Source organism: Ranitomeya imitator, chromosome 5 (assembly GCF_032444005.1).
Source record: "Ranitomeya imitator isolate aRanImi1 chromosome 5, aRanImi1.pri, whole genome shotgun sequence".
Classification (NCBI taxonomy): Eukaryota; Metazoa; Chordata; class Amphibia; order Anura; family Dendrobatidae; genus Ranitomeya; species Ranitomeya imitator.
This window is the reverse complement of record NC_091286.1, coordinates 581,435,867-581,458,689: the sequence shown is the minus strand read 5'-3', so window position 1 is coordinate 581,458,689 and position 22,823 is coordinate 581,435,867. Positions and strand designations below refer to the sequence as shown.

Sequence of the window (22,823 nt, the reverse complement as noted above, 5' to 3'; positions counted from 1 at the left end):
GCCTACTTTACATCAGCACAATTTTGGAAACAAAATTTTTTTTTGTTAGGGAGTTATAAGGGTTAAAAGTTGACCAGCAATTTCTCATTTTTACAACACCATTTTTTTTTAGGGACCACATCACATTTGAAGTCATTTTGAGGGGTCTATATGATAGAAAATAATGAAGTGTGACACCATTCTAAAAACTACACCCCTCAAGGTTCTCAAAACCACATTCAAGAAGTTTATTAACCCTTTACGTGCTTCACAGGAACTGAAACAATGTGGAAGGAAAAAATGAACATTTAACTTTTTTTGCAAACATCTTAATTCAGAACCATTTTTTTTTATTTTCACAAGTGTAAAAACAGAAATGTAACCATAAATTTTGTTATGCAATTTCTCCTGAATACGCCAATACCCCATATGTGGGGGTAAACCACTTTTTGGGCGCACCGCAGAACTTAGAAGTGAAGGAGCGCCGTTTGACTTTTTCAATGTAGAATTGGCTGGAATTGAGATCGGACGCCATGTCACGTTTAGAGAGCCCCTGATGTGCCTAAAAAGTGGAAACCCCCCACAAGTGACACTATTTTGGAAACTAGACCCCTTAAGGAACTTATCTAGATGTGTGGTGAGCACTTTGAACCCCCAAGTGCTTCACAGAAGTTTATAACGTAGAGCCGTGAAAATAAAAAATCGCTTTTGTTTACACAAAAATGATCTTTTCGCCCACAAATTCTTATTTTCACAAGGGTAACAGGAGAAATTAGACCACAAAAGTTGTTGTGCAATTTCTCCTGAGTACGCTGATACCCAATATGTGGGGGTAAACCACTGTTTGGGCGCACCGCAGAGCTTGGAAGAGAAGGAGCGCCGTTTTACTTTTTCAATGTATAATTGGCTGGAATTGAGATTGGACGCCATGTCGCGTTTGGAGAGCCCCTGATGTGCCTAAACAGTAGAAATCCCCCACAAGTGACCCCATTTTGGAAACTAGACCCCTTAAGGAACTTATCTAGATGTGTGGTGAGTACTTTGAACCCCCATGTGCTTCACAGAAGTTTATAATGTAGAGCCGTGAAAAAAAAAAAATATTTTTTTTTTTCCACAAAAAAGATATTGTAGCCCCCAAGTTTTTATTTTCACAAGGGTAACAGGAGAAATTGGACTGCAATAGTTGTTGCACAATTTATCCCGAGTACGCTGATGCACCATATGTGGGGGTAAACCACTGTTTGGGCAGAGGTCGGAAGGGAAGGAGCGCCTTTTTGGAATGCAGACTTTGATAGAATGGTCTGTGGGCATTATGTTGCGATTGCAGAGCCCCTGATGTACCTAAACTGTAGTAACCCCCCACAAGTGACCCCATTTTGGAAACTAGACCCCCCAAGGAACTTATATAGATGTGTGGTGAGAACTTTGAATGCCCAAGTGCTTCACAGAAGTTTAGAATGCAGAGTCATAAAAAAATATATATATATATTTTTCCACAAAAAAGGATTTTGTAGCCCCCAAGTTTTTATTTTCACAAGGGTAACAAGAGAAATTGGACCCCAGAAGTTGTTGTCCAATTTATCCCGAGTATGCTGATGCCAAATATGTGGGGGTAACCCACTGTTTGGGCGCACGGCAGAGCTCAGAAGGGAGGGAGCACCATTTGACTTTTTGAGCGCAAAATTGGCTGTCGTGTTTGGAGACCCCCTGATGTACCTAAACAGTGGAAACCCCCCAATTCTAGCTCCAACCCAACTCCAACACACCCCTAACCCTAATCCCAACCCGATCCATAATCCTAATCACTAACCCTAACGATAATCCCAACCCTTACCCCAAAACAACCCTAATGTCAACCCTAACCATAACCCTAATCAAAACCCTAAGGCTATATTCACACTTAGCGGTTTTTACCGCGGAACCGCCGCGATTTTGATGCTGCGGGTCCGCAGCAGTTTCCATAGCGTTTACAGTAACATGTAAACCCTATGGAAACCGCAAACCGCTGTGCACATGCTGCGGGAAAAACCGCGCGGGAACGCAGCGGTTTACAACCCGCAGCATGTCACTTCTTTGTGCAGAATCGCTGCGATTCTGCACCCATAGGAATACATTGAACCGCTTACTTCCCGCATGGGGCTGTGCCCACGTTGCGGGAAGTAAGCGGATAATGTGCGGGTGGTACCCGGGGTGGAGGAGAGGAGACTCTCCTCCAGGCCCTGGGAACCATATTTGGAGTAAAAAATAAAAAATCTGGTTATACTCACCCTCTGATGTCCGGAGCTCCTGGGCGCTGCACGCGGCTGTCCGGTCAGAGTTGCTGTGCGACCAGGACCTGCGGTGACTTCGCGGTCACATGACCGTGACGTCACGAAGGGTCCTTCTCCCACAGCATCTTAGGAACCGGACCGCCGGGTGCAGCGCCCAGGAGATCCGGACATCAGAGGGTGAGTATAACCAATTTTTATTATTTTTAACATTACTATTGATGCTGCATATTGCTGCATATGCAGCATCAATAGTATAGGCGGAAACCCGCAGCGGAAAACGCGGAACAAACCGCGATAAATCTGCAGGGAGAACCGCAGTTGTTTTGCCCTGCAGATTTATCAAATCCGCTGCGGGAGAACCCGCAGGGACCCGACGCAAGGTGTGAACATAGCCTAAATCCAACACACCCCTAATCCTAATCTCAACACTAACCTCAAACCTAACCCTAATCCCAATACACCCCTAATCACAACCCTAACCCTAATCCCAAGCGTAACCCTAATGCCAACCCTAACCCTAATCCCAACTCTAACCCTAACTTTAGCCCCAACCCTAACCCTAGCCCTAAGGCTACTTTCACACTTGCGTCGTTTGGCATTCGTCGCAATCCGTCATTTTGGACAAGAAACGGATCCTGCAAATGTGCCCGCAGGATGCGTTTTTTGCCCATAGACTTGTATTGCCGACGGATCGTGATGGATGGCCACACGTCGCGTCCGTAGTGCACTGGATCAGTGTTTTGGCGGACCGTCAGCACAAAAAAAGTTCAATGTAACGTTTTTTTGTACGTCGCATCCCCCATTTCTGACCGCGCATGAGTGGCCGTAACTCCGCCCCCTCCTCCCCAGGACATAGATTGGGCAGCAGATACGTTGAAAAACTACATCCGCTGCCCACGTTGTGCACAATTTTCACAACGTGCGTCGGTATGTCGGGCCGATGCATTGCGACGGCCCCGTACCGACGTAAGTGTGAAAGAAGCCTAACCCTAAATTTAGCCCCAACCCTAACCCTAAATTTAGCCCCAACCCTAACCCTAAATTTAGCCCTAGCCCTACCCCTAACCCTACCCCTAACCCTAGCCCTACCCCTAGCCCTAATTTTAGCCCCAACTGCTCTTCTCTTGCCGGCCGGCAGATGGAGACAGATGGCGGGCGCACTGCGCATGCGCCCGCCATTTTCTTTTGCCCAGAAGATGCCGGCGGCCAGGAGGAGCAGCAGGAGGATCCAGGGACACAGGTGAGTATGATAGGGTCCCCGAATCCCCCTATTTCTCTGTCCTCTGATGTGCGATCACATCAGAGGACAGAGAATTACACTTTGCTTTTTTTTTTTTTTTGCGGTCGCCGGTAAACAGTTAATTACCGGCGATCGCAAAACAGGGGTCGCTAAAACCGACCCCCGATCATGCTCTTTGGGGTCTCGGCTACCCCCGGCAGCCGAGACCCCAAAGATTCTCGCGGGGCCGGCCGGCGGGCGCACTGCGCCCGCCATTTTCAAGATGGCGGCGCCCACCGGGAGCCACGAGGAGCATCGGGGGAGATAGGTAAGTATTGGGGGGCTACCTGGGACCCCTTTTCTCTATCCTCCGATCGGAGGATAGAGAAATTAAAAAGAGATCGCGTTTTTGTTTTTTTTGCGATCGCCGGTAAACGGTTAATTACCGGCGATCGCAAATGCGGGGTGGGTTAAAAAAACCCCGAATCATGTTCTCTGGGGTCTCGGCTACCCCCGGCAGCCGAGACCCTGGAGAAAATCCGACTCTGGGGGGCGCTATTTACTTTTTCCACAGCGCCGTTAATTAACGGCGCTGTGGTTTAAGTACCCTTAGCGGCCGCCGTTAAAAGGCGTATCGGCGGTCGCTAAGGGGTTAATAAATCCCAGACTCTGGGGTTCTCCCACAGTCTATTGTGGTGTTATGGACCTTCAGGTGTTTGAATCCCTTTTCTAAAGAGGTAAAAAGGAGCCTTTCTTTCTCCTCAGCCGCACATCTGTTCTCCAGCTCAGTCAGGCCACGCCCGATTTCCAGTGTTTTTTGTGCAGATTTCACCTGCGGATTCCTATTGAGGAACAGGTGTAAAACGCTGCGGAATCCGCACAAAGAATTGGCATGCTGCGGAAAATACAACTCAGCGTTTCCGCGCGGTATTTTCCGCACCATGGGCACAGCGGATTTGGTTTTCCATAGGTTTACGTGGTACTGTAAACCTGATGGAACACTGCTGCGAATCCGCAGCGGCCAATCCGCTGCGGATCTGCAGCCAAATCCGCACCGTGTGCACATAGCCTAATTCTAAAGGTATGTGCACACACTGCGGAAAACGCTGCGGATCCGCAGCAGTTTCCCATGAGTTTACAGTTCAATGTAAACCTATGGGAAACAAAAATCGCTGTACACATGCTGCAGAAAAACTGCACGGAAACGCAGCGGTTTACATTCCGCAGCATGTCACTTCTTTCTGCGGATTCTGCAGCGGTTTTACAACTGCTCCAATTTTTCTATTGGAGCAGTTGTAAAACCGCAGCGAAATGCGCAGAAAAACCGCGGTAAATCCGTGATAAATCCGCAGCGATTTAGCACTGCGGATTTATCAAATCCGCTGCGAAAAAATCCGCAGAGGACCAGAATACGTGTGCACATACCGAAACCCTAACCCTTAGTGGAAGAAGGAAAAAAAAAATTCTTTATTTTATTATTGTCCCTACCTATGGGGGTGACAAAGGAGGGGGGGGGGGGGGGGGTCATTTAGTATTTTTTTTATTTTGATCACTGTGAAAGGTTTTATCACAGTGATCAAAATGCACTTGAAACGAATCTGCCGGCCGATCTGCGCATGCGCCCGCCATTTTGGAAGATGGCGGCGCCCATGGAGAAGACGGACGGACCCCGGGAGGCTCGGTAACTATGATGGGGTGGGGGGGGAAGGAGTGGATCGGAGCGCGGGGGGAGATGGATCGGAGCACGGTGGGGGGGGGGTGGATCGGAGCAGGTGGGGGGGTGGATCAGAGCAACGGGGGGGTGAATCGGAGCACCGGGGGGTGGATCGGAGTGCAGGGAGGGGGGTGGATTGGAGTGCAGGGAGGGGGGTGGATCGGAGTGCAGGGGGGGTGGATCGGAGTGCAGGAGGGTGGAATTGGAGCACGGGGGGGAACGGACAAGAGCACGGAGGGGAGCGGAGCAGTGTAAAGGACTGATCGGTGGCTTGGGGGGGGGGGGCGATCGGTGGCTTGGGGGGGGGGCGATCGGTGGCTTGGGGGGGCGGGGCGATCGGTGGGGTGGGGTGGTGCAGACCAGTGTTTCCAGCCATGGCCGATGATATTGCAGCATCGGCCATGACTAGATTGTAACATTTCACCAGTTTTAATAGGTGAAATATTACAAAATCGCTCTGATTGGCAGTTTCACTTTCAACAGCCAATCAGAGCGATCGTAGCCACGGGGGGGGGGTGAAGCCACCCCCCCTGGGCTGTACTACCACTCCCCCTGTCCCTGCAGATCGGGTGAAATTGGAGTTAACCCTTTCACCCGATCTGCAGGGACGCGATCTTTCCATGACGCCACATAGGCGTCATGGGTCGGATTGGCACCGACTTTCATGACGCCTACGTGGCGTCATGGGTCGGGAAGGGGTTTAAAAATCACACAATGTGATTGGATTTTTTTTTTTTTTTTTTTAAGATTCTTTCATAGTTGAAATTTACCTGTGATAAAAATTACAGACAGCATTATTTTTTATTGCTTTTCCCCACTGTATCTCATCGAGATATCAAGCAGAGGGCTGGCAGCATGGTGTGTAGTACACTACTGTGTCAAGCTCTTTGGCTGTCCCAGTCAGTGGACTGGACAGATATTTCCAAAGGGCTGGGATGTGGCCCACTGGCCACTATATTGCTCAATTATGCATGCCATTGACCATTTCAGGTTACAATTGCAGCAGAACACCGCGCTGGATAGTTCATGATTGTACTTTTTTTTATTATGTATACCCCTTTTCACATGTAAAGTGCCATGGAATAAATGGCGCTATAATAATAATACATTGTCAAAGGAATCGTTTAGTCTTAGAAAAAATAAATCTGAATTCCTTCATTGGGACAGCAGCCAGGCAAAATGGAACAGTGTGCAATGTGCACTGTGTCACAATTCCTGAGTTATCCCTGTGTGGGGCGATGTCCCTGTGACATGAGGTCTAGTCGCCACATGACCGCTAGTATGCATGTCACATACATGGGGTCATGTGAACGTCCACGCACAGGGAATGCTCTGGAATCGTGACACTGCACACTGTCATGATGCAGACATTTGTTCTGAGACCAGACAGCCCCTGTAATGTCCAGATGGTTTGTGCCTCACTGGAAACAGAGGATTCTCAAACTATTGTTCCAAACAAAACATATGCATGACAAAGGATTTTTTAGCACCAGAAACAGACAGCTCCAACCTTGCTAATTTCAGCCTCATATTCTTTCCGTATTTCTCCAGGTTTACAGATAAGATGTGCTGGATAAGACGCCAAGCCTAAAGTCGAAAAACAAGAGTGGCATTAATCATCCTGAATATGGATAGACATTTATGTTTCCTAACCTATTTAATCAGGCAAGTTTTATTAATTTTAAGACATTTTAGAATATACGACAGGATTTCCAAATCAGAACATTTAAACCCCAAACCTGACCCCCTTTCAAACACCATTCTTACTTGACCTGAACCTATATAAAATTATAAATATATAGTACTCATTAGCGAACAATGATTAACAGCTGCCAGCCACCCAGGGAGACCAAAGATTGTCAAAATATGCATTCCTATTCCTTCTGGAGTAGACCCCTTTTTCAACCAGAATAAGAGATTCTACATATGTGACATATTCCCAGCGGGATTGAGGCTATGCCAAGATCCAATTTTAAGCAATTATTTTCAGGGCTCAGAGTCAAGTCAGAGTCATGGAGTCTGAGTCCATATAAAATGGACTGACTGACTCCTAAAATATATCATAAAGTGGTACAGTAGAACAATGCAGGATGTGAAGTAAAATTTTTTGTAAGAATTTGGGGAAGGAATGAAATGTCTAATAAATGTCTGTTCAGTTCCTGATCTAAGGATCTGGGCTTTTAGTGGAGATGAATCTGTGCTGCACTTTATGTCCATTGCTCAGTAGTGACCAGTGCTGGGGAGTTGGAGACGGGAGTCGTAGGTTCGGTTTACATACTCCACGGTCCTAAATTTTCCTAACCGCAATGGAAATTTTCACCACCTCATCCACTCAACATATCCCAAAATGCATACAAGGGGGTCTTTTTCCACTGTACATTCATATACAAGCTCTATGAGGTTAAGGACCACAGTCCAAAATGTATATAACTACAGGCAGGACCATAACATGTGAAATATCTCAGCTTCTTCCCCGATACAGTACGGGCAATACTCTGTATGACATAACTGTGGAGTCTACCAGGTTCATTTAGTAACCCCTACATAGAAAAAACTTGCATAAACGGGAGAAGTAAAGCGCAATAATCTTTATTTATACAAAAACATATGTAAAATCAAATCCTAACAATCTATGGGATACTCTGATGATGATGAGGGAGCCACAGGTCAGGGGCTATAAACTTGCATAAAATTTTACCATTACCCTTAAATAATCATGACACATGTGCATAGCGAATCCAATATGGAATCTGATACACTAAACTGGTGAGAAGCATCCAGCAATAGCACAGGGGAAGATATTAAGGGAGTTATACCCAATGATACAGCATATTTACCTCAAACCTGCGGCGCCACCACCCCTACGCGCGTTTCGGCGTACGTGCCTTCTGTGCCGCAGGTTTGTCATCATCAGAGTATCCCATAGATTGTTAAGATTTGATTTTACATATGTTTTTGTATAAATAAAGATTATGGCGCTTTACTTCTCCCGTTTATGCAAGTTTTCTCTATGTAGGGGTTAATTTATGGTTTTGCATGGGATTATTATAAATGATCTCCTGTGTGGGCACAGGTGCTTGATGGGCACATTGTGTATTGTTTATCAGTATCGGTTTACACAGGTTCTTTTCGTGACAGGCTGGGAACGGCTTCCAGAACCAAAGTCCACCAATCGTGTTTCAGATCCAACTCCAACTTTTGCTTTTCCAATAAATTGTTTAAAAAAGATTAATGGCAAATTGTCATATAGGCAAGAGATCTCTCCGTAACCCTTGTTGAGCATATAATCTAATATAATATCTTTCTGGACCACAGCCTTGTTTAACTTGCATTGAGCGTTCTATACATGTATACATTGACTACTTTCAGGAAGATGAGTCTCCTCCTGCAGGCATTCCAATGTTTTAAGTGTATCGTTACTGATTATCCGATATACATACTGAAGCCCCATAGGCCTCCAATTTCAAACAGCTTATCAAGTGCTGAGAGATATTCGTTATTCCATATGGGTGAATAAATGGTGAAGAATTCTACTTCTCTGATTTAACTTCAGACCTAACTTTACTGACAAGACAAAATGCAGGGAACTTCGGAAGGTTATTAAATTTCCCAGCCTCCAAACTACTCACCAACGAGCCCCCACCAACTACATTTGGAATAATGATGCCTATTGAATCTTTTGGTGACTTCTCTTTCCATCCCCTTAGGTGATGACACTGAGCAGCTAAAAAGTATAACCATGGATTAGGGAATGCCAGGCCTCCTTCATCCTTGGGTCTCTAACCTAACTACGTTTTCTATTCTTACTCTCTTACCGTCTTCAAAGTCATTCTCGGAGGTGTCCTGACCACTGGCACGGCGCTCGCACTCCTCTGGGTACTGACTCTGAATAATTTCCCACAGTTCCTTATTCACCAGGGTTTTGGATCGTGCATTTTTTCGTGCCCAGTTGGAAACTCGCTGTCTGCAGTATGGACAGCACAGACTTGCTTTTTCTACAGTGGACGTGAAGCATGGGTAGCACAATGTGTGACTGCATGGCAGAGTCACCGGCTCCAGAAGTATCTCCCGACAGATGCCACAAATACATTCAGATCGCGGCAGACAGTTCTTTTCTTTCTTCGGCATACTGGACTTAGACAGCGATCATCTTCTGCAGACCAAAGAGTGCAGGAATATGGAAATGCATGACACCTACAAATAAGTGCAACAGATTTGTATTAAAGCGGTTTACAGACTTTTAATACTGAGTTTCACAACATTCATTTTTCATGAGCCGAATATGGCGAATGATGCTCAGACTGGCCTCAGCGCTCCAGACCTAATGTCTAGTAGGCTGTTAAATTCGGGTCAAGAGACCAGCAGCCGATCTGTACTAACACCGAACACGACATTTTAAAACAGGCCTTAAAGTAGGTTATCAATATCAGGTCACTATGGGTGGACACCCCACACCGATCAGCTCTGGTACTGTCCAAATGTAAACACTGCACAAAGCTGGAACATTACAGCGCCACACACTGTGTAGTGGCTGTTCTCAGGTAGCGCAGCTCGGCATGTAATGGAATAACTGGGACCTAAGAATTGCCACGATACAAAGTTTGGAGCTGTGCTGTACACCGCTTATATCCGGCCATAACTGCGGATAACTGCTGAGCCCTGGGGAAGCCCCGTGTAGACCCATGGCGATACGACACTGATCACCTACAGTAAGTTTATCAGTATTGGAAGGCAAAATACTTAGAAAAGATGAACAATTCCATACCCTGTAGGCACAATAAACTAATAATAATGAGGGAACGTGCCTGGATAAGGTGTTATTCGAGCATGATCAGGTGCTATCTGAGCGACTTCGTCGTACTCAAATAATATATTCAAGTCCCGTGCCTGCATGTCTCCCAGCTGTTCGACAGCCGCGGGGACTCAAATATATATTATTTGACAGCGCCAAAGACACTACTAGCACACAAGTATGCTGGGATAATCTCAGTTGAGGAGCCTTTCTGAAAGTGTGCGGGACAAACACTTGCACAGTAGTAATCTTCAACCCAGGTTACAGAAGGCATTACGGGAACTACAAAACAATGATGACCTTGTCATTAAAAACTCTGACAAGGGTGGGTCCGTTGTTGTAATGGATAAGGCTAATTACATCACCTGGGTTAACGATATGCTTTTAGATCTGACTGTGTATAAACGCCTGCCCGCTAACCCCACTGCACAAATACAAAACAGAATCTACAATCTTATAGATGAGGGGTTCAGTATGGGTTTTTTCAATAAAAAAAGAAAGTGACTATCTCAGGGTTGCTAATCCAGTGACTCCAATTCTGTATGCCTTACCTAAGACCCACAAAAATAAATATCCACCACCCATGAGGCCGATTGTATCGGGTATTGGGTCTCTGGGTGAGAGGCTGGGGGAGTGGCTGGACCTGCTCCTCCAGCCTCTCGTCCAGAGAACACCTGGGTATCTAAGGGATAGCACCATAGTAACATAGTAACAGTTAGTAAGGCCGAAAAAAGACATTTGTCCATCCAGTTCAGCCTATATTCCATCATAATAAATCCCCAGATCTACGTCCTTCTACAGAACCTAATAATTGTATGATACAATATTGTTCTGCTCCAGGAAGACATCCAGGCCTCTCTTGAACCCTTCGACTGAGTTCGCCATCACCACCTCCTCAGGCAAGCAATTCCAGATTCTCACTGCCCTAACAGTAAAGAATCCTCTTCTATGTTGGTGGAAAAACCTTCTCTCCTCCAGACGCAAAGAATGCCCCCTTGTGCCCGTCACCTTCCTTGGTATAAACAGATCCTCAGCGAGATATTTGTATTGTCCCCTTATATACTTATACATGGTTATTAGATCGCCCCTCAGTCGTCTTTTTTCTAGACTAAATAATCCTAATTTCGCTAATCTATCTGGGTATTGTAGTTCTCCCATCCCCTTTATTAATTTTGTTGCCCTCCTTTGTACTCTCTCTAGTTCCATTATATCCTTCATGAGCACCGGTGCCCAAAACTGGACACAGTACTCCATGTGCGGTCTAACTAGGGATTTGTACAGAGGCAGTATAATGCTCTCATCATGTGTATCCAGACCTCTTTTAATGCACCCCATGATCCTGTTTGCCTTGGCAGCTGCTGCCTGGCACTGGCTGCTCCAGGTAAGTTTATCATTAACTAGGATCCCCAAGTCCTTCTCCCTGTCAGATTTACCCAGTGGTTTCCCACTCAGTGTGTAATGGTGATATTGATTCCTTCTTCCCATGTGTATAACCTTACATTTATTATTGTTAAACCTCATCTGCCACCTTTCAGCCCAAGTTTCCAACTTATCCAGATCCATCTGTAGCAGAATACTATCTTCTCTTGTATTAACTGCTTTACATAGTTTTGTATCATCTGCAAATATCGATATTTTACTGTGTAAACCTTCTACCAGATCATTAATGAATATGTTGAAGAGAACAGGTCCCAATACTGACCCCTGCGGTACCCCACTGGTCACAGCGACCCAGTTAGAGACTATACCATTTATAACCACCCTCTGCTTTCTATCACTAAGCCAGTTACTAACCCATTTACACACATTTTCCCCCAGACCAAGCATTCTCATTTTGTGTACCAACCTCTTGTGCGGCACGGTATCAAACGCTTTGGAAAAATCGAGATATACCACGTCCAATGACTCACCGTGGTCCAGCCTATAGCTTAACTCTTCATAAAAACTGATTAGATTGGTTTGACAGGAGCGATTTCTCATAAACCCATGCTGATATGGAGTTAAACAGTTATTCTCATTGAGATAATCCAGAATAACATCCCTCAGAAACCCTTCAAATATTTTACCAACAATAGAGGTTAGACTTACTGGCCTATAATTTCCAGGTTCACTTTTAGAGCCCTTTTTGAATATTGGCACCACATTTGCTATGCGCCAGTCCTGCGGAACAGATCCTGTCGCTATAGAGTCCCTAAAAATAAGAAATAATGGTTTATCTATTACATTACTTAGTTCACTTAGTACTCGTGGGTGTATGCCATCCGGACCCGGAGATTTATCTATTTTAATCTTAATTAGCCGATTTCGCACCTCTTCTTGGGTTAGATTGGTGACCCTTAATATAGGGTTTTCATTGTTTCTTGGGATTTCACCTAGCATTTCATTTTCCACCGTGAATACCGTGGAGAAGAAGGTGTTTAATATGTTAGCTTTTTCCTCGTCATCTACAACCATTCTTTCCTCACTATTTTGTAAGGGGCCTACATTTTCAGTTTTTATTCTTTTACTATTGATATAGTTGAAGAACAGTTTGGGATTAGTTTTACTCTCCTTAGCAATGTGCTTCTCTGTTTCCTTTTTGGCAGCTTTAATTAGTTTTTTAGCTAAAGTATTTTTCTCCCTATAGTTTTTTAGAGCTTCAATGGTGCCATCCTGCTTTAGTAGTGCAAATGCTTTCTTTTTACTGTTAATTGCCTGTCTTACTTCTTTGTTTAGCCACATTGGGTTTTTCCTATTTCTTGCCCTTTTATTCCCACAAGGTGTAAACCGCTTACACTGCCTATTTAGGATGTTCTTAAACATTTCCCATTTATTATCTGTATTCTTATTTCTGAGGATATTGTCCCAGTCTACCAGATTAAGGGCATCTCTAAGCTGGTCAAACTTTGCCTTCCTAAAGTTCAGTGTTTTTGTGACTCCCTGACAAGTCCCCCTAGTGAAAGACAGGTGAAACTGTACAATATTGTGGTCGCTATTTCCTAGATGCCCGACCACCTGCAGATTTGTTATTCTGTCAGGTCTATTAGATAGTATTAGGTCTAAAAGTGCTGCTCCTCTGGTTGGATTCTGCACCAATTGTGAAAGATAATTTTTCTTGGTTATTAGCAGAAACCTGTTGCCTTTATGGGTTTCACAGGTTTCTGTTTCCCAGTTAATATCCGGGTAGTTAAAGTCCCCCATAACCAGGACCTCATTATGGGTTGCAGCTTCATCTATCTGCTTTAGAAGTAGACTTTCCATGGTTTCTGTTATATTTGGGGGTTTGTAACAGACCCCAATGAGAATTTTGTTACCATTTTTCCCTCCATGAATTTCGACCCATATGGACTCGACATCCTCATTTCCTTCGCTAATATCCTCCCTTAAAGTGGACTTTAGACAAGACTTTACATAGAGACAAACCCCTCCTCCTCTCCGATTTTTACGATCCTTTCTAAACAGACTGTAACCCTGTAAGTTAACTGCCCAGTCATAGCTTTCATCTAACCATGTCTCGGTTATTCCCACTATGTCAAAGTTACCTGTAGATATTTCTGCTTCTAGTTCTTCCATCTTGTTTGTCAGGCTTCTGGCGTTTGCGAGCATGCAGTTTAGAGGATTTTGTTTTGTTCCAATCTCCTCGCTGTGGATTGTTTTAGAAATGTTCTTACCTCCCATCTGAGTATGTTTTCCTGGGTCTTCTTTGTTCAAGTCTAATGTTTTTCTTCCCATCCCCTCTTCTTCTGGTTTAACGCCCTCCTGATGAGTGTAGCGAGTCTTCTGGCGAATGTGTGTTTCCCAGGTTTGTTGAGGTGTAGTCCATCTCTGGCGAGGAGTCCATCATACCAGTAATTCACACCATGGTCCAGGAATCCGAATCCTTGTTGTCTGCACCATCGTCTTAGCCAGTTGTTTGCATCAAGGATCCTGTTCCATCTCCTGGTGCCATGCCCGTCTACTGGAAGGATAGAAGAAAAAACTACCTGTGCATCCAGTTCCTTTACTTTCTTCCCCAACTCTTCAAAGTCTTTGCAGATTGTCGGTAGGTCCTTCCTTGCCGTGTCATTGGTGCCAACATGTATCAGAAGAAATGGGTGGACGTCCTTGGAGCTGAAGAGCTTTGGTATCCTATCGGTCACATCCTTGATCATCGCACCTGGAAGGCAGCATACTTCTCTTGCGGTTATGTCCGGTCTGCAGATGGCTGCTTCTGTGCCTCTCAGTAGTGAGTCTCCCACCACCACCACTCTTCGTTGCTTCTTGGCTGTACTTTTTGCTGTCACTTGTTGCTGTGTGCCCTTTTCTTTTTTGCTTGCTGGTATTGCTTCATCCTTAGGTGTGCCATCTTCATCCTCTACAAAGATTTGATATCGGTTCTTCAGTTGTGTGGTTGGTGATTTCTCCATGGTCTTCTTGCTTCTTTTGGTCACATGCTTCCACTCATCTGCTTTTGGAGGTCCTCTGACACTTTTTTTCACCTTCTGTGACCAGTAGAGATGCTTCTGTTCTGTCTAGAAAGTCTTCATTCTCTTTGATGAGTTTCAAAGTTGCTATTCTTTCTTCCAGACCCCGCACCTTTTCTTCTAAAAGGGCCACTAGTCTACACTTCTGACAGGTGAAATTTGATTCTTCTTCTGGTCGATCTGTGAACATGTAGCACATGCTGCAGCTCACCATGTAGGTTGTCACATCTGCCATGTTGCTCCTAGATCCTGCTGACTTGCTGTGTGTTTTCCTTCTTGTGTAATCTACTCAGCCAAGCTCTCTTGCAATAATATCCTACAGGCAAAAATTTGGTGATGCTTTCCAAGCAGCTGGTCCCGGCTGTACCCAACGATCTTCTAGCTTAGGGAGACTTCGCTTTTCCCAGAAGGCACCTGGAATATGCAAATTAGCCTCCTCAAGCTTGAATCCCTGGTTTGAATCACCGATGTACTTAATTTCATGGAGGGGTTAATATGGCAGCCAAATTTTTCTTGGATTACTTCAGACGTCACCTCGTTATATACCTCTATACCACATGAAGTGGCGATATTCGCTCTTAAATTTCATATGCAAAAATACAGCGATTTTTCCGCAGATCTTCAGTCCTATGTCTTAGAGGTTATTTCATTTCTTATGACTACATTTTTTTTGCTTTAATCAAATATATTTCATGCAAATTAGTGGTGTCTCAATGGGTGCCAAATACTCACCTTCCATCGCCAATTTGGTTATGAGTTGGTGGGAAGAATCTTACATATATAATGATGAGAACCCATTTAAAGATTGCATACGATGGTACGGTAGATACATTGATGATTTGATATTTATCTGGAATTCTGAGGTATCTACCGTACAGGACTTAAACTATCTCAACTGCAATCCATTCAATCTCAAATTTATTTCACGTCAAGATCACATGTGTATAGAGTTCCTAGATTTAAAACTAAAGGGTATACCTAACACTCCTATTGTTACTTCCACCTTTCGAAAAACCACAGCAGGAAATACAATATTGCGTGCAAACAGTCACCATCCTAAACATACTATTAAAAGTATCCCTGTAGGGGAGATGGTAAGAGCAAAACGTAATTGCAGTACATCAAAGGATTATTCCCAAGAGATCGAGGGCATAAAAGAAAGACTTGTGCAGAGAGGCTACAGTGATTGGCATTTAAAAAGAGCAGAAAAAATTGTCGCTCGCCGACCACGTTTTCGTAGCAAACCAAATCAAAGTTTATCTCCTCAAAATCCAATCACTGTGGTCTTCCAGTATAGTAATCAATTTAATGCAATTAGGAAAATACTAATTAATAATTTGACTATTCTCAAAGAAGATGCTGACATAGCCCAAATTTTGAGTAACGGATACAGAATTGTGTCTAGAAGAGCCCCTTCTTTAGGCTCTAGCTTATCACCGAGCTCTCTTCATGTCCATTCCGAACAGCCTTCTCATTGGCTTAGCACAAAAGGCTTTTACAAATGTGGTGCGGTGGCATGTAAGACCTGCAAATTTTCGGGGAAATGTTGTAATTTTACTGATGCCAGTGACCAGAATGTTTATTCCATCAAGATTTTTATGAATTGTAACACCAAAAATGTGGTATACATCATGGAATGTACGGCATGCCATCTTAAATACGTTGGGAGTACCATACGGTCTTTAACCCCTTTCTGACATCGGACGTACTATCCCGTCCATGTGGGGTGGGCCCCTATGACCATGGACGGGATAGTACGTCCAGCGCGATCGGCGGCGCTCACGGGGGGAGCGCCGCCGATCGCGGCCGGGTGTCAGCTGTTTATCGCAGCTGACATCCGGCACTATGTGCCAGGAGCGGTCACGGACCGCCCCCGGCACATTAACCCCCGGCACACCGCGATCAAAGATGATCGCGATGTGCCGGCGGTACAGGGAAGCTTCCCGCAGGGAGGGGGCTCCCTGCGGGCTTCCCTGAGCCCCCCGCAGCAACGCGATGTGATCGCGTTGCTGCGAGGGTCTCACCTCCCTCCCTGCTTCCTCCAGCCCCGGATCCAAGATGGCCGCGGATCCGGGTCCTGCAGGGAGGGAGGTGGCTTCACAGAGCCTGCTCAGAGCAGGCACTGTGAAGGCTGCAGCGCTGCATGTCAGATCAGTGATCTGACAGAGTGCTTTGCAAACTGTCAGATCACTGATCTGTGATGTCCCCCCCTGAGACAAAGTAAAAAAGTAAAAAAAAAAAAATTTCAAATGTGTAAAAAAAAAATAAAAAAAAATATTCCAAAATAATGAAAAAAAATATATATATTATTCCCATAAATACATTTCTTTATCTAAATAAAAAAAACAAAACAATAAAAGTACACATATTTAGTATCGCTGCGTCCGTAACGGCCCGACCTATAAAACTGGCCCACTAGTTAACCCCTTCAGTAAACACCGTAAGAAAAAAAAAAAAAAAAACGAGGCAAAAAACAACGCTTTATTATCATACCGCCGAACAAAAAGTGGAATAACACGCGATCAAAAAGACAGATATAAATAACCATGGTACCGCTGAAAACGTCATCTTGTCCCGCAAAAAAAGAGCCGCCATACAGCATCCTCAGCAAAAAAATAAAAAAGTTATAGTCCTGAGAATAAAGCGATGCCAAAATAATTATTTTTTCTATAAAATAGTTTTTATCGTATAAAAGCGCCAAAACATAAAAAAATGATATAAATGAGGTGTCGCTGTAATCGTACTGACCCGAAGAATAAAACTGCTTTATCAATTTTACCAAACGCGGAACGGTATAAACGCCTCCCCCAAAAGAAATTCATGAATAGCTGGTTTTTGGTCATTCTGCCTCACAAAAATCGGAATAAAAAGCGATCAAAAAATGTCACGTGCCCGAAAATGATACCAATAAAAACGTCAACTCGTCCCGCAAAAAACAAGACCTCACATGATTCTGGACCAAAATATAGAAAAATTATAGCTCTCAAAATGTGGTAACGCAAAAAATATTTTTTGCAATAAAAAGCGTCTTTCATTGTGTGACGGCTGCCAATCATAAAAATCCGCTAAAAAAACCCGCTATAAAAGTAAATCAAACCCCCCTTCATCACCCCCTTAGTTAGGGAAAAATTAAAAAAATGTATTTATTTCCATTTTCCCATTAGGGTTAGGGTTAGGGCTAGGGTTACAGTTTGGGTTGGGGCTAAAGTTACAGTTTAGATTACATTTACGGTTGGGAATAGGGTTGGGATTAGGGTTAGGGGTGTGTCAGGGTTAGAGGTGTGGTTAGGGTTACTGTTGGGATTAGGGTTAGGGATGTGTTTGGATTAGGGTTTCAGTTATAATTGGGGGGTTTCCACTGTTTAGGCACATCAGGGGCTCTCCAAACGCGACATGGTGTCCGATCTCAATTCCAGCCAATTCTGCGTTGAAAAAGTAAAACAGTGCTTCTTCCCTTCCGAGGTCTCCCGTGTGCCCAAACAGGGGTTTACCCCAACATATGGGGTATCAGCGTACTCAGGACAAATAGGACAACAACTTTTGGGGTCCAATTTCTCCTGTTACCCTTGGGAAAATACAAAACTCGGGGCTAAAACATATTTTGTGTGGAAAAAAAAAAGATTTTTTATTTTCACGGCTCTGCGTTATAAACTGTAGTGAAACACTTGGGGGTTCAAAGTTCTCACAACACATCTAGATTAGTTCCCTGGGGGTCTAGTTTCCAATATGGGGTCACTTGTGGGGGGTTTCTACTGTTTAGGTACATTAGGGGTTCTGCAAACGCAATGTGACGTCTGCAGACCATTCCATCTAAGTCTGCATTCCAAATGGCGCTCCTTCCCTTCCGAGCTCTGCCATGCGCTCAAACGGTGGTTTCCCCCAACATACGGGGTATCAGCGTACTCAGGACAAATTGGACAACAACCTTTGGGGTCGAATTTCTCCTCTTACCCTCGGGAAAATACAAAACTGGGGGCTAAAAAATAATTTTGGGGGGAAAGATTTTTTTTTTAATTTTCACGGCTCTGCGTTACAAACTGTAGTGAAACACTTGGGGGTTCAAAGCTATCACTACACATCTAGATGAGTTCCTTAGGGGGTCTAGTTTCCAAAATGGTGTCACTTGTGGGAGGTTTCTACTGTTTAGGTACATTAGGGGCTCTGCAAATGCAATGTGACACCTGCAGACCATTCCATCTAAGTCCTCATTCCAAATAGAGCTCCTTCCCTTCCGAGCCCTCCCATGCCCCCAAACAGTGGTTCCCCCCCCACATATGGGGTATCAGCGCACTCAGGACAAATTGGACAACAAATTGTTGGGTCGAATTTCTCCTGTTACCCTCGGGAAAATACAAAACTGGGGGCTAAAAAATAATTTTTGTGGGAAAAAATTTTTGTTTTATTTTTACGGCTCTCCATTATAAACTTCTGTGAAGCACTTGGTGGGTCATAGTGCTCACCACACCTCTAGATAAGTTCCTTAGGGGGTCTACTTTCCAAAATGGTGTCACTTGTGGGGGGTTTCAATGTTTAGGCACATCAGTGCTCTTCAAACGCAACATGACGTCCCACCTCAATTCCTGTCAATTTTGCACTGAAAAGTCAAACGGCGCTCCTTCCCTTCCGAGCTCTCCCATCCGCCCAAACAGTGGTTTACCCCCACATATGGGCTATCAGCGTACTCAGGACAAATTGTACAACAACTTTTGGGGTCCAATTTCTTCTCTTACCCTTGGGAAAATAAAAAATTGGGGGCGAAAAGATAATTTTTGTGAAAAAATATGATTTTTTATTTTTACGGTTCTACATTATAAACTTCTGTGAAGCACTTGGTGGGTCAAAGTGCTCACCACACCTCTAGATAAGTTCCTTAGGGGGTCTACTTTCCAAAATGGTGTCACTTGTGGGGGGTTTCAATGTTTAGCCACATCAGGGGCTCTCCAAACGAAACATGGCGTCCCATCTCAATTCCAGTCATTTTTGCATTGAAAAGTCAAATGGCACTCCTTCGCTTCCGAGCTCTGCCATGCGCCCAAACAGTGGTTTACCCCCACATGTGGGGTATTGGCATACTCAGGACAAATTGTACAGCAATGTTTGGGGTCCATTTTCTCCTGTTACCCTTGGTAAAATAAAACAAATTGGAGCTGAATTAAATTTTTTGTGAAAAAAAGTTAAATGTTCATTTTTATTTAAACATTCAAAAAATTCATGTGAAGCACCAGAAGGGTTAATAAACTTCTTGAATATGGTTTTGAGCACCTTGAGGGGTGTAGTTTTTAGAATGGTGTCACACTTGGGTATTTTCTATCATATAGACCCCTCAAAATGACTTCAAATGAGATGTGGTCCCTAAAATAAAATGGTGTTGTAGAAATGAGAAATTGCTGGTTAACTTTTAACCCTTATAACTCCCTAACAAAAAAAAATTTTGGTTCTAAAATTGTGCTGATGTAAAGTAGACATGTGGGAAATGTTACTTATTAAGTATTTTGTGTGACATATCTCTGTGATTTAATTGCATAAAAATTCAAAGTTGGAAAATTGCGAAATTTTCATAATTTTCGCCAAATTTCCTTTTTTTTCACAAATAAACGCAGGTACTATCAAAGAATTTTTACCATTGTCATGAAGTACAATATGTCACGAGAAAACAATGTCAGAATCACCAGGATCCATTGAAGCGTTCCAGAGTTATAACCTCATAAAGGGACAGTGGTCAGAATTGTAAAAATTGGCCCGGTCATTAACGTGCAAACCACCCTTGGGGGTAAAGGGGTTGAAAACACGTATTCGTGAACATATTTATGATGTTGAAAATATTAGTGCCAATAGAAATACATCACAAGTTTCACAACACTTTATTAATCATCATCAATCTAATCTTGAGTCACTTAAAATTTATGCGATTGAAAAAAATTCATAAACCATTCAGAGGAGGAGACATTGAGGTAACCCTGAGAAACAGGGAATCTTGGTGGATCTTCAAACTTGGAACAAGAATTCCACATGGTTTAAACAAAAGGAAAGATATAATGCTTTTTTATTAGTATTTCGATGGTTTATGGATAGCAAAGTTGCTTTATCGACATTTAACAACCAAATGTGTAGTTTATATATTCCGCATGATTAATAACTTTCTTCCAAGGCAAATAGCTATTGATATATCCTTCTGTTTCCCCTTGCTTGCCGGCCGCTTTGACACTGTCACGGCGTCTGCAGCTGTGCTCTTATCTGTTCTTACCGTAATAGCTCTCAGTTTGAGAGATTTCTGTCATTGATTGTTCTGCTCTTCCATCCATGGCTGTTTGTGAGCTCGCAACTTTCTATGGTACTAAAGAGGCTTGTAGCTCTGTTTATTACGAGATTCACATGTATGTCATATCCTTGAACCAGAACTCATATGAGTTCGTGTCCAACCATGGACAGTTTTCCCTCAGAAATAGTTTTCTTTCCAATTATGTTTTTTTACCTAGGTTTTTCTTTACTAATTTAATTCTCATTTAGAATCAATATAGTCTTTTTTCATACTGCCATGAGGGTTTATGATATATGTTATTGCATATACTATATTACTATTATATTCTTAGATTTATTCAATTATTATTACAATGCTATTTCGTTTATTCTACTATTTTTTCATCTTGCATGTAGTTCCCTCATATACATGTGATTTTTGTATTTTATGCTATTTTTGTTTTCTCTGTATTTCTGTCCAGTTAAAACATTTGTTTTTGTCTTTCCATCAAGCTTGTCTTGCTCTTGTTATCATGTGTGTCTACTTTGCTTGATTAATCAATTCTATCAATTGCAACACCGGTGTGATGACCGGAGACTAGTATAAAAGTATAGACATGTCTTGTACCAGGTATCATGATTAAGGGTGCTTAGTCACCGGAAACGCGTTGACCTTGGTTTTAATTTTTCTGTATGCTGATGTTTTATCCTCACACTATATTTTCGAAGTGAAATAAAACTATGGATTTTTCACTATATCGTTGAGCTGGATCTCCTTCTCTTTCATGCTGGGATAACACCTTATCCAGGCACGTTCACTCATCACTAGTAAATGATGGAAAAATATAATTTCACTACATATAAAAAAAAACAATTCTGCCACAGTGAGTGGAGCCTACTTTCCACACTAAAGCATTTAAAGGAGACTTGTCACAATATGCAGGCAGTCAAAACCGCGGGCAGCATAAATCAAAGCCTGGCTGCAGGACTGCAGCTAAGTATATCCTGCGCTATAACTCAACGGCGTTAAGGCTGGGTTCACATTTCGTCTTTGGCGTCCATTAGACGGACTACGTTACACCGCGGCATAACGCAGTCCGTTAACGCCGCCATTAAGTCCTATGGCGGACACATCGCTAGCGCACGCCCACAATGGGCGTGCACTAGCGATGAGCCGTCATTGAGTGACGGACCCCGAGACGCGGGCTGCAGCGTTTCCGGGTCCGTCACTGCTAGAGCAGATAGAGCATCTGCTAGCTTTATCTGTGCTTGCCCGATCACATACCGGCACTTGCATTAACAGCAGCCCGTTAACGCATGTGTTGAACGGGCTGCTGTTAACCCCTTCCCGACCCATGACGCCACGTAGGCGTCATGAAAGTCGGTGCCATTCCGACCCATGACGCCTATGCGGCGTCATGGAAAGATCGCGTCCCTGCAGATCGGGTGAAAGGGTTAACTCCCATTTCACCCGATCTGCAGGGACAGGGGGAGTGGTAGTTTAGCCCAGGGGGGGTGGCTTCACCCCCTCGTGGCTACGATCGCTCTGATTGGCTGTTGAAAGTGAAACTGCCAATCAGAGCGATTTGTAATATTTCACCCATTATAACGGGTGAAATATTACAATCCAGCCATGGCCGATGCTGAAATATCATCGGCCATGGCTGGAAATACTAGTGTGCCCCCACCCCACCCCTCCGATCGCCCCCCCAGCCCTCCGATCTGGCCGGTACACTGCTCCGGCTCCCCTCCGTCCAGTGCTCCGCTCCCCCCCGTGCTCGTGTCCGCTCCCCCCGTGCTCCAATCACCCCCCCCGTGCTCCAATCACCCCCCCTGCACTCCGATCCACCCCCCCCCGTGCTCCGTTCCACCCCCCCGTGCTCCATTCCAGCCCCCCCCCGTGCTCCGTTCCACGCCCCCCGCGCTCCGTTCCACCCCTCCCGCGCTCCGATTCCCCCCCCGTGCTCCGATCCCCTCCCCCGTGGTCCCCCCCCACCCTATCATACTTACCGATCCAGCCGTGGTCCCGTCCGTCTTCTCCCGGGCGCCGCCATCTTCCAAAATGGCGGGCGCATGCGCAGTGCGCCCGCCGAATCTGCCGGCCGGCAGATTCGTTCCAAAGTGCATTTTGATCACTGAGATATAATCTATCTCAGTGATCAAAATAAAA

The 22,823-nt window shown here is 44.3% G+C and overlaps 1 protein-coding gene across 3 annotated transcripts in view; it reads right to left on the bottom strand.

The window, feature by feature from the left end:
- RNF168 (ring finger protein 168) overlaps nt 1-22,823 on the bottom strand; it is a 110,103-nt gene that overhangs the window by 43,206 nt on the left and 44,074 nt on the right. For all 3 annotated transcript variants that reach the window (XM_069727881.1, XM_069727882.1, XM_069727884.1), the window contains 2 exons: nt 8,998-9,376; nt 6,693-6,769 (listed from right to left, as the gene is read on the bottom strand). In XM_069727881.1, coding sequence (XP_069583982.1) covers nt 6,693-6,769; nt 8,998-9,310 — 390 coding nt within the window. In that variant the 5' untranslated portion in view covers nt 9,311-9,376. The remainder of the gene's footprint in view (nt 1-6,692; nt 6,770-8,997; nt 9,377-22,823) is intronic.